This window comes from Callithrix jacchus, chromosome 13 (assembly GCF_049354715.1).
Source record: "Callithrix jacchus isolate 240 chromosome 13, calJac240_pri, whole genome shotgun sequence".
In the NCBI taxonomy this organism is placed as follows: domain Eukaryota; kingdom Metazoa; phylum Chordata; class Mammalia; order Primates; family Cebidae; genus Callithrix; species Callithrix jacchus.
In genome coordinates, this window is record NC_133514.1 from 106,596,518 (window position 1) to 106,608,546 (window position 12,029).

At 37.2% G+C, this 12,029-nt stretch overlaps 1 protein-coding gene across 1 annotated transcript; it reads right to left on the minus strand.

The window, feature by feature from the left end:
- Window positions 1-4,967: 4,967 nt before the first annotated feature.
- Window positions 4,968-11,800, minus strand: SERPINB3 (serpin family B member 3). Its single transcript, XM_002757309.5, has 8 exons — window positions 11,768-11,800; window positions 10,971-11,161; window positions 10,723-10,773; window positions 9,329-9,457; window positions 8,496-8,613; window positions 6,950-7,092; window positions 6,498-6,653; window positions 4,968-5,740 (listed from the first exon to the last, which is right to left on the minus strand). The coding sequence occupies exons 2-8, from the start codon at window positions 11,133-11,135 to the stop codon at window positions 5,339-5,341; spliced, it is 1,164 nt and encodes a 387-aa protein (XP_002757355.1). The 5' UTR covers window positions 11,136-11,161; window positions 11,768-11,800; the 3' UTR covers window positions 4,968-5,338.
- Between the last annotated feature and the right edge of the window lie 229 nt (window positions 11,801-12,029).

Consider the following 12,029-nt stretch of genomic DNA (forward strand, 5'->3'; position numbering starts at 1 on the left):
TAATTGGGGTGACCATCTGTGTTAGTTAATTGGGTATATACAGAGGAAAAACAAACTTCTATCTTAAGAAATGGAGGTAGTTTTGCAGCTTGGAGCCAGGTGCCCTCTGATGTTAAGCTCCTACCCTCCTCCAGAAGCTGGGAGAGGACAGCTATCTCCCCTGATGTTTACATTTCAAAGAGATGGTTCCCAGGTCCTTGAGAAAGATATTTCTTCATCATAAAGTTGATAAAAGACATATTTAGTCTTCAAAAGAATTAATATACACTTCAGAGGAGGAGGAAGTATTTAGAATGATAAACTTTCTAAAGTAAATACTCTGATACAAACGAGGAAAGAAGAATTTCTTCCCTTATCTTTAATAGGGAGAATTAAGCTTCTTATTCTTAATTTGTATTTGTCTTTACAAAGGTTAAGTTAAATTTGGTTTTTCATTTGACATTAGGCCTATTAACCACAATCTGGTTATCACAACTGTCATATCTCACTCAAAAATTTACATAAAACAACGTGGTCAGCAATATACTTTCAATTCTCTTTTTCTTTGAACTCATTGCATGGTTTTCTTTATCATGATTTATTATCTTGAACTAGTATTACCAGATGTTTGGAAATAGTAGTTGCCAAGACCACTTATTAGAATTGCAGTGTTTAGAAAATAGCGAATCTTTGTAGACCATTAGCAGCAGCAATAGTGGCAGAATCTTCTAACTTTACTTGGAAACCAAATCATGGCCGTCCTGTCCTCAGCTACCTTCTTAACCATCACTGTTAATTTATCAGTTCTAAAATGTTGGTGGATTCCAGGTCAAAGAGATATTTCTCTTCCCTGTTTGATTTATGTATGTCTCCACATCAGCATTTGAAAGCCAGTGTTATTGGAGGCTGTAAACCAATGTTTGTAGTAAGCTTATTAAATGTGTTTAATATTTCTGGTTCAATAAACTTACACAGATTATTCATTGAGTCTAGAATATGTTAACTTATGATCTTGTATTTATGATGCGCTTTCCATCTCCACGTAGATTTTGGGTCATCCCTCACCCAAAACCTATCATTGCCAGAAGTGTTGGCAGAAAAAGCTGCTCCAAAATTTACATATATGCAAACGTCCTGCTTCCTTTTCAGTTTACTCACTGGGGATTAGCAGAAGGTCTTAGGATGCCTGAGCACTTGTCTAACTTTGCTGTATTTGTGCAGGTGTGAAATTGGAGAGTGAAGGCTTGGGATGGAGTGGGCAACCTCTCCATCCAAGAGCTACCATTTGTGTAAACCACGACATGCTCTGGAGAATTGGGATCAGAGATGCAGTGATAGGTCATATCAGGATGCAGAGCTTTCCTGTGTTGAATACAGCAGACATCAGGATCATCTTTGCTGGCTATCTCAGCATTGCCTTGGGGGTCCCTGATGTGCCGCTGCTGGAGCAGTCATAAACATGGCTGTGCTGAAGGGAAAAGCATCCAACGCCTCATTTGTCATGCTCAGCTTATCTGGAGGTGGTCCTCACTTTAGTCTGATCACTATCCAACTTAAAAGACACTCAAAAACACAAGCTTTGGTTTTTCTTAAAATTATTATTGGAGAAAAAATATAGGTACAAAGTTATTAAGGAGGAAACAATTGCATTTGAGTAATATGTTATGTAATATTTTATAAATATAAGTTATGTAATATTTTAAATTATGTATCTTTCTCTCTTCCTCCCATTAGGGAAAATTATTAACAGTAACAGAAGAAACACAACCTTAAGACTTTAACCTCTCAGAAGGCAAAGGCTGGCCCTGTCCTCAGTGGAATCATACAAATAGCTGTTTGGGCAGATATTATGGGAAACATAATAAAGTTTCTTCAATCATAAAGGTCCTTCAAAAAGTTAAAAACAGAACTACCGTATGATTTAGTAATTCCACTTTTGAGTATGTTTCCAAAGGCAATAAAAGCAGTTATGTTGGAAACATATGTTTATTCCCATTTTCATTGCAGTATTATTCACAATAATCAAAATATTGAATCAAACCATGTATCTAATAACTAATGAATGGATGAGGAAATTGTGTTATATACATGGACAGTAGAATACTTACCCTTTAGCCTTTAAAAAAAGGAAACCCTGTCATGTATGACAACATGGTAAACCTGGAGAACATCATGTTGAGTGAAATAAGCCAGGCAGACAAAGACAAATATTTCATGATCTCTCTTATATGTGGAATCTAGAAAGGTTGAAGTCATAAACAAAGAATGAAATGGTGGCTACCAGGAGCCAGGGAATGAGAGGGAATTGAGATGTTGGTCAAAGGATACAAATTTCAGTTAAATAGGAGAAGTAAGTTCAGGAGGTCTATTGTACAACATGGTGACTATAGTTAATTCATTTTATTTTTGAAAATTGCTAAGAGACCAGACTTTCAGTGTTTTTAACCACAAAAAAATTATGTGAGGTAATGCATATATTAATTAGCTTTACTGACTCATTCCACTATGTCTACATGTTTCAAAACAACATGTTGTATAAGATAAATGTACACAGTTTTTATCAATTAAAAACACATTTAAAACCAGTATTTAATGAAGAATATTTTTTCACCTAAATATGTGTATTTTGGACAATTCTCTTTTTCCTTTTTTGGGTCAACTTTATAGAGGCATAATTAATTAAAATAAGTGTGTAGTTCAGCGACTTAAGACTGTTTTCCAATGTGGTTGCACATTTTGTATTCTCATCAGCAGTGTGTGAGCATTCCAATTACTTCATATTCTTTTCGACACTTGCAATATTTTGAAGTTTTTAAAAGTCCAGTATTTTAAATTTTATTTTTGGCCACCATAATGCATACGAAGTGGTATTCCGTGGGGAGAAGTTTTGAAAGCACTTAAATTTTGCCTTTCTTATTAAACTTTTAATTTAGTCATTTATTGTATATCAGCATGGACTCACATGCTGTTTTGTTCAGCAGATTTTAATTCATTATTTTAAAAATCAAAACAAAAAATATGGCTTTCCCTTTGGTTTCTTTTGCAGATGGCCACAATGCAGGTGTAATTGGTTTTCTGGCTGGAATATAAGTAAATATTTCAATTATCATAACAAAATATCAACTATGCCCTATACTCTATAAAACTCCAATGCTTATGAGCCTTTGTCTTAACATTTTCATTATTCTGAAGCCCCTTCTTCTAAACCCAGAAAAATTAATAGTTGAAAGATATGGTCTAAAGTCTTTCTAACAATCAGTTCTTCGAAACTTTCCACTCTACCATTTTAAGCTTCATTGAATCATTAGAAATTACTTCTCATCTATTTGACAGAATTAGAGCTTTATAATTCCTTACAATTTATCATTTTAAAGTATACTTCAAAATCATAGGTCCTAGCCAAAACTTCTGATCTCTTCATATTTCTCACAGTCTCAATACCATCCTTACTTGACCTCATTAAGTGTTGTAATACACATCTGTTCTTCAAGACTACCACTTCTTTCTTTGCTTTCTTTCCCCAGCTGCGTTCACTGAACAGATGGTTCATGTTACCCACTCTCTGGCTAGTCTGTCAATTCCCTCAACAACTTGACCAAGTCTCATAGTTAAGTGGGGAAACATTTGTTTTCTCTGCCTTGACCTTGGACTGCTGAATCTTGCTGAAGAAAATTTCAACCTTGCTCAAATCCTCAAAAACTCATGTTTCATGAAACCGGGTGGGACTCAGTACTGACAGGGAAGAATCTATAGGAGTAACTATGGAACCCTAAGAAAAGCTACTTTCTAGAAAATAAAAATGATCAATTCCTGGTTTTACACATATTGGTATACTTCAAAGTTGATTACAGATTCTTCTTTCTTCTAAATATCCTTTCTCCCTAGGATCTTATCTTTGCTTTTAGCTACAGTTACCATATTTATCCTAGTAACTCTAGAGTATTTATATTGAATAACACAAATTTAGAGCTTCAGATAATATTCTGTTTCTGAGATTTAGACTAATATCTTCAAGTGCCTGCCAGGCAAATCCATTTGAATCTTAAAAGTACCTCAAATTCAACAAGTACATATAGAAACCCGTGATCTTTTTTTCTCTCAAAAATAACAATGTTGGCCAGGCACGGTGGCTCACACCTGTAATCCTAGCACTTTGGAAGGCTGAGGCGGGCAGATCACTAGGTCAAGAGACCTTCCTGGCCAACATGGAGAAACCCTGTCTCTACAAAGAATACAAAAATTAGCTGGGTGTGGTGGCACACACCTGTAGTACCAGCTACTCTGGAGGCTGAGGCAGGAGAATCGCTTGAACCCAGGAGGCAGAGGTTGCAAATAAGCCGAGATTACCCCATTGCACTCCAGCCTGGGTGGCAGAGCGAGACTCTGTCTCAAACAACAACAAAGACAGCAACAACAACAACAACAACAACAACCACAACAACATTTTCTTCCATCCAACCAATGGCTAGGTCAGAAACCTGGATGTCTTTCTGCAGCTACTACTTCCTAAACAATTCCTCTGGGCTGTTTCTTTCTCTCCATTTCCACTCCCAATACTCAAATGGTTTCGTAATTTATATATAGCAACCACACTGTTTATTCCTCTCATCTACTGATATCAGAGTAGCCAGAGATGTATTTTCAAAATGCAGATATGATCATTTTATGCCCCTCTTTAACAAAAAACCTGTAATGAGCTTCTTATCCCTTTTAGCATAAAATAAAAAGTTCCCAATGTGGTTTACAAGGCTCCTCATGTTTGGGATCTGCCTTCTACTGCAGGCTCCTTATGAACCACTCTTGTTTTGAATTTTCCTTTCTACATGATTAATATATTTCTAAATTATTTTTTCTATATGTAACTGGACACTTCCCCTATACTGAGAGAAAAAAGGTAAAGCAAAAATTATTTAAGTAAGTCATTGTTTTATTGATAATGTATTTTATAGAATCACAAAATTTAGAAACATAAGAAGGATTTCAGGTATCACCTAAATTCAAAGAAATATGGGTTTCTAGGTTACTAAATTTGAAGAGAAAGTATGATTTGGTTTGGTTCATCTAAAACAGGTCACAAACAGAATTATGTATCAAATTTAGAAGATAGAGTATTAAAATATTCATCTTGATTTTTCCTCAAGGAGAATTTTTATGGAAGAAAAAGTAGGTATATGTGTGTTTATAAGGAGAAAGAGAGAAAGGCACGTTATTTCAATCATTAAGTTCTTGATGATTGACAAGAATGACACTATGAGATTGAAAAAATATGAGTCAAGAGAATCTGTTGTTGCCAGCAATCAGTTTACCAGAACGACTGTAGGTGAACATTTTGCCAAAAGGAGTGACAGACTAATTGCATCTAAGGGGATGAGAATCTGCCAAAGAAGAGGATGCTGTTGGTCTTATTTTGCCTGATGAAGAATAGGAAAGGGTGATTACAATGGAACTCTTCATTAGTTGGAGGAGGTGATGTGATTCCTGTTGTCACCCCGGTGGCAGCTGTAGCCTCCGCTCCCTCCTCAGTGACCTCCACAAAGGCCTTGTGTAGAACTTTAGATATCACGAGATTCCGGCTCCCAGCCATGCCTGAGAGGTCTGCATCACTGAAGACATCCACCATTCCCATGGTTCTCAATGTGTCCTTGAGATCATAGGCCTCTTCCACTTTGAACCGAGGTAAGCGTAAATTCACATCCACCTTTCTCATATTCTGCAAACTTGTCCATTTCATCAATTTTTCAGCAGTGAGTTTCTCTTCAAGCTATACAAATGGAAGAAAGAAACTGATATGACAACTAAAGATCCTAATACACCTTAACAATCAATTGACAATATGGAGAATCTTTATTTTGGCAATAAATGTAAAATACAGAAGATTCACTTTATTAGATATTATCCTAATGGGCAAAATGAGTCCTTAATATATAAATATGCTTGATTATATGTGTATATATATATGTATGTATATATGTATGTAAAAACAGAATCATGTTTTTACATATATGTAATGTGTATATGTCTGTAATCAAATGTATAACACATATGTAAAAATATGATTACATTATTTTCTACACAATGAATTATATATCATTATTTCTTGTGCCAACAGCCTACTACATATATCAGTTTTTAATAGGCTCTTATTTTCCTGTATACATTATTTAGTATCTATTGCGATTAGTATATACCCTAAATTTCTATTCCCTTTTTTGCTTGGTGTATTTGTCAACTTTCCTCACGTTGCTGTGTGTTTCTCCCATTCAAGGTTAAATTGCTGCATAATAATATCATCAAATTGATATCCAATGCATGTAACTATAATAAATTAATAATTAAGCCTTCGGTTCGTGTCAGGCCCTATGCTAAAATATTTGTAATATGAAGCAGAGTCATCATTCCTCATTTTGAATTTTTCATTATTTTGACGTAACTTGGTCACAAGCTTTTACCTTGTTTAAATTTGGTATCTTAGGAAAATGTCAGGAGTAGAAGGAAGAGTTGTAGATGCAAGCTTTTACCTTCTGCAGACCGTCCGTTTCATTTGGCAGCAGCACAATCATGCTTAGATCGTTGGCTTTGTACGGTATTTCCAGGACCTTTGCCTGTACATCCTCCAGCAAGGCAAAATGAAAGAACGTGTATTGCCTCATCATGTGTACAGGTTTGGATGTATTCTGCAAAAAATCAATGTGTCCAACAAGTACCAAATGAGACACAAGACAAAAAAGAAAATATTATTGAGATATCAACACATCCTTCTTCGTCTAAGAAATAATCCAGGAATTTAATGAGTTAGAGACAATAGTTTCTTCTGGTATTCCTAACTAAATCAAGTTATAAGACTAAAACAAAATAACAGACATGAAAACTTTTATTTTTTACTTGTCATGGTGCTTTCCATCAGAAATGTTTAAATTTAACATTCCATATATTAATATATTACGTTATATAAATAAAATATAGAGAATACCTTGTTTGGCCAAAATTTTTCCTCTTTAGTGTCTTCTTTATTAAATTTCGTCTCCCACTGCCCTTTGAAATAGATTGCATTCACAAGAACCAATTTGGTCATTCTGTTAATACTCTGATCAGGAAATAGGTTTTTAATTTTTTCTGCAAGGGAAAAAATAAGAGTCTTTTTTCTTTTTTTTTTCAAGACAGCGCTTTGCTCTTGTTGCTCGGGCTGGAGTGCAATGGTGTGATCTCAGCTCACCACAACCTCTGCCTCCCAAGTTCAAGCAATTCTCCTGTCTCAGCCTCCTGAATAGCTGGGATTTCAGGCATGTGCCACCACGCCTAGCTAATTTTGTATTTTTAGTAGAGATGGGGTTTCTCCATTTTGTTCAGGCTGGTTTCGAACTTCCAACCTCAGGTGATCCACCTGCCTCGTCCTCCCAAAGTGCTGGGATTACAGGTGTGAGCCACCACACCTGGCCTAAAAGAATCTTTTTACACAAGGTACAAATGGTTTGTCTGGAAGATACTTTGAAAATGTTCGTGATTGATCATTAATTATTCACCCAAATCCCTACTTTAGACTCACTAACTTTGATCTTTAAACCATTAGACTCACTGACCAATGGTTCACCAGATGCAGCTTTCTTCAAGGCTCCAGCTGGATAAAGTTAACCTTGGTGGAGACATCACTTCTTGTGATAGAGAAGGAGTTCAGGTTCTCTGTCTCTGAGTGACTCCAGTCATCTGACATGGAATACTGACAAACTGATTTTATCTACTCTTTCAAAATATCTCTTTCCTTTCTCCCTCTCTCCTCTTCCTGCCTTTTTTTTTTTAACTATGTAGTCCCAATTCAGAGGAAGTAGGCCCTGACTGCTTTTTAGGACAAGTGTTATGAGCTCTGTGATATGAAACACATGCCCTGTGCTGTCAGACATTACTTCCTGGGGTATCTTCCTATTCAGTCTCATGTTGACTTGCAGTAAGTGTGGTCTTTAATGAGAGGTGGGAGGTAGAATAGATGTCTATAGTATCTAGACTTTGTTCAGCTCTTTGCTCGTGATGGGGAGGACAGCTGTGATAATCCCTGCAGAACGTGTGAACAGAGATGTCGTCCAAGCAGCTCCAGCTCAGATGGCAAAAGGGTGATTTACTGGAGAGCTGCTTGTTCCCCAACTGGTAAAGGAGGAGGGAGACACTTTCTCATGTTTTCTTTTAAATATTCATCATAAAAAATGGCTCTGATTTAAAGAAAAGAATATGATCTCAAAATGGGCCTGAGCAGAGACAGGGGATCCGCAAAGCTATTATCATCCAGGGACATGTGCAAATAATTCTCCAGCTGTGTTTCCATCTAACTGGCTTCCTGTGATTTCCTCTTTGATTTCCCTAGGCTCGCTTCATATTCACGTAGACAAGTCCTTCACCTGCATTGCCCTCCTCTGCTCTCCCTGCAAACCCATCTCAGTCCCTATCCCTGGTCCCTCATGCAGTGTCAGGGACAGGGCTCACTAGCATAGGTTTCTCAAAGGTGTTTCTATAACGGATGGCTCTCCTACCATTCGTTTGACTTTCCACCCAGGAATTAATCTTCTTTCGACTTTCTTCTGGATCTTCTACAAAATCAACAGATTCCACACTGGTCTGGTAATATTTCTTGATGGCATCTAAATATTCCTTTGGGATAAGAAGAAAGAAAGTAGGAAGTAAGAGTAATTTATGTAACTATATATTACCAAATTTAGTGATTTATAATTATAATAACCTGAATCCAGACCCTGAAGAGATGCAGTATCTCCTGTCCATGCATATTTTTATACAGGTGCCATGCAAATAATACAAAATAAGAGTGTGGGTTGGCACAAGAAAGGGGTCACTGAAGGCCAATATCTGGCAAAAGGCAGAAGCAGAAGAGGCTGTGGTTTGCAAACTGCAGAGAAGGTTTTCCCGAAGGAGATTCATTGCTTCTGAGACCTCTCACCAGTAATTTCAACCATGACGTTTCTGACCTTAGTTTTTCTCTTTCATGCTGTACTTTCAGTATTTCCTCAACTATCCCCAGGAATTCACCCAAGCCTGCCCATTCCAGTAATATCCCATTAGCCATACATTTCCCACCAAGATGTATACTATGTGACTGAGTCAGTGCCAGTTCATCCATGGTGTTTTATTACCCAACCTCCTCCTCTTTAATTGCACTTCCCTGATAGATTGTCGGGGTCTGGGACACTCCAGTGGGAGAGACTTGTGGAAATGGAGCTAATGCACTCTGAGTAAATGCTCCCCACCTGCGTCAGTCAGACTCATGTGCCTTAGCTCTCTTCCACATGGCCAGTCAGAGACACGGACACCGGGCTGCAGATGAAAGATTCGTAGGCCAGTTGAAATTTACCTTTAAAAATTGATACATCTTTTCTCCGAAGAGCTTGTTGGCGATCTTCAGCTCATATGCATCAGTGGATTTGTTTAATTCAGTCAGAAGCTTTTGAAACTGCTGGTGAACATTTCCTGACTTATCAACCTTCAAATGTCAGAAAAGGAGCTCATTGAATTACTGTATCAATGTAAATACTAAACCCATGCTAAGTGTGTTAGATCAATCCCTAAAGGCTAGTAGTCTCAATGATGACCTTTGTGCTTATTTCCTGATACTTGGTATATTTTACCTCAAACACCCTTCAAAATACACATTATGTTTGACTTCTTCCAGAAAATTCTTCCTGCTCTAAAGTACTCCAATCTTTTCTCTTCTGAACTAAAGCTGCAGCACTGCCTACCACTGGATTTTCCCCTTGTTGATTTAAATGGTTAAGTTTAGCTTCCCAGTTAGACTTTCAGCTCTTTAAGAGCAAGGACCATATTTCACTTCTAACAACCATCAAGGATGTGAGTATGTTGAAGTTTGGATATTTTAAATAGATTATATCCCTGTTATACCTCTTGGTGGTATCACCTTGTAAGACACATTGATCTATGGCGCTTTCCTCATGATGGTCATTCTCTGCACGTAATAACACTGTGTGCCAGGTACTTGGCTAAGGGTTTTATGTGGGCAATTCTTAAGTCTTTAGTTAAATTCAAATGAAAACAAAAAAGCTCAGAGAATTAAAAAAAAACACACCAAACCTCTTTATAGAGACATACATTAGAAGTGCCAAGTTTTGAACCTAAGCCTGTTTAAATCTAGAATCTTCTACTTTCCAGCAAGGCATTTTGCACTATTAAGGCTCTAAACCAATATATTCCATAGCAATCATTTTCCAGAATATACTGGACTTGTGCTTATTCCTCTTAATCTCATTAGTGACTCAATTAAAATTAAATTATTTTTGCAACATTATTGTGATTAGTATATGATAGCTATTTTACAATAATAATATTCATTATGACTTTCTATGGGCAAGGCATTTGCAGTAAATGTTTCCATGTATTTGCATGTATTGAGTCAGATTTTTTATTACCCTTTGTTTTCTGGGATGATGTCACTGGAACTCCAAGCACTGTGTCCTGCCTGTGTTCACCATTCGTGAAGAGCAAAGCTGGAATTTGAACCCAGCCTATACTGGTCCAAACCTATGCTCTGAAGTACAGTGCTGTCTTTCAGTAACGCAAAGATTTGGAACAATAATTATGTGCCATGAATTGCCAAATCACTCTGTATGTCTCAATCTTTTTGTCCAGGATTTCCCCTAAAAACTAAGTTTTTCTTAGTTTCTGTGAAGTTCCAGGTTTAAACTATGACCTGCTCAGGTATCTGAAGCTGAACCAAAGTACTCTGTGGCTCACCTGGTATGTGGCAGCTTTCTCTGTCTCTGTGACTTGATCAAAGTGAAGAACCTGGAAGAGACAGGAAGCAGGACAAGAGAACTTTGCTCAAAAGATCTGTTTAAGTCAGTGGCCTCACAGTAATGGGAATTCCTGCTCAGGCCCCTGTGCTACCCGTCAGGCCACCAGATCTGTTACCATCTGCGTGCTAGCTGACAGAACTACAGAGAAAAACTGTAACAGGTCAACGTAATGAAGCTGATACCTACCTTGTTAATTTGTTGTGCAGTGTTTTCTTTGGCCCCTAAGAGGACCATCCCTAATGCTGTTGTGATGCTGATAGGGGAATAGAAAATGTTGTTCTTTTTTGATTTTCTGAACTGTTGGAATAGGTCGAACAAGAACTGGGTGTTGGCCTCACTGAGGGAATTCATGGTGAACCTGATGTGATCTGGAACTCCTGGAAAAGCATCAAATTCCTTTCAGAATGACTTTCACAAATGGAGTGTCATTTTATAGTACAATTTTCTTAAAGAAAATGACATATCTGGGTTGTGGGAGTTTGACAAAGTTTTTCTTTCTTACTTTTTAATGTTTCAAGCTTTCTACAATGTGCATATATTAAATACAATAATCTCATAATTAGAAGACTCACAAGATTATTGTTTGCAAAGACTATTGTAAATAAGTAATAGACCATCTTTATCTTTCCTTCATTGCTGTCTACACTAGGGCTAGGTAGGAAGTCTTTATAATGACTGCTAAGAGGAAACCTCTGTGGATCGTATCCAATCAGCTCTTAAGAGACATCCCTGATGTTTCCATCAAGGCTTTGTGGCTGCTGGGCACTTTCCTTCTGTGTTCCTAAGGGTGTTTTTGCTTACATGGAAATAAGCAATTTAGATAAAGGACGAATCAGCTGAAATAGGCATTTTAATTTTGCCCGGACGGAATAAGTAAAATATAATCAGACAGATCGAAGGAAATGCATGATATAGAACATAGTATCATTATTATGCTAAAAAGTAATTTATATTATTAAGCTGGAGTGGCTTGAAGCACTTACCTGCGTTCCTAGAGGAAACAGAGGTGGACAGGGAGCCTGTGCGTGTCTGTGGAATGAACGGTGAGCTCCTAAATTTATGCCTCTCCTCTTGCTGCCTGTGGTTGGTATTTTGTTACTCAGTTTCAGATTTCGCAAGCAGGCTAACATTCACCTTCTGAGTATGAAAACTTATGACACAGGACAGGATTACTGTTCTACCACTGTAACTCCTTTTTAATCTATGGGGAAAAATGCAAATCAGCAACCACTGGCTCATTCGAAA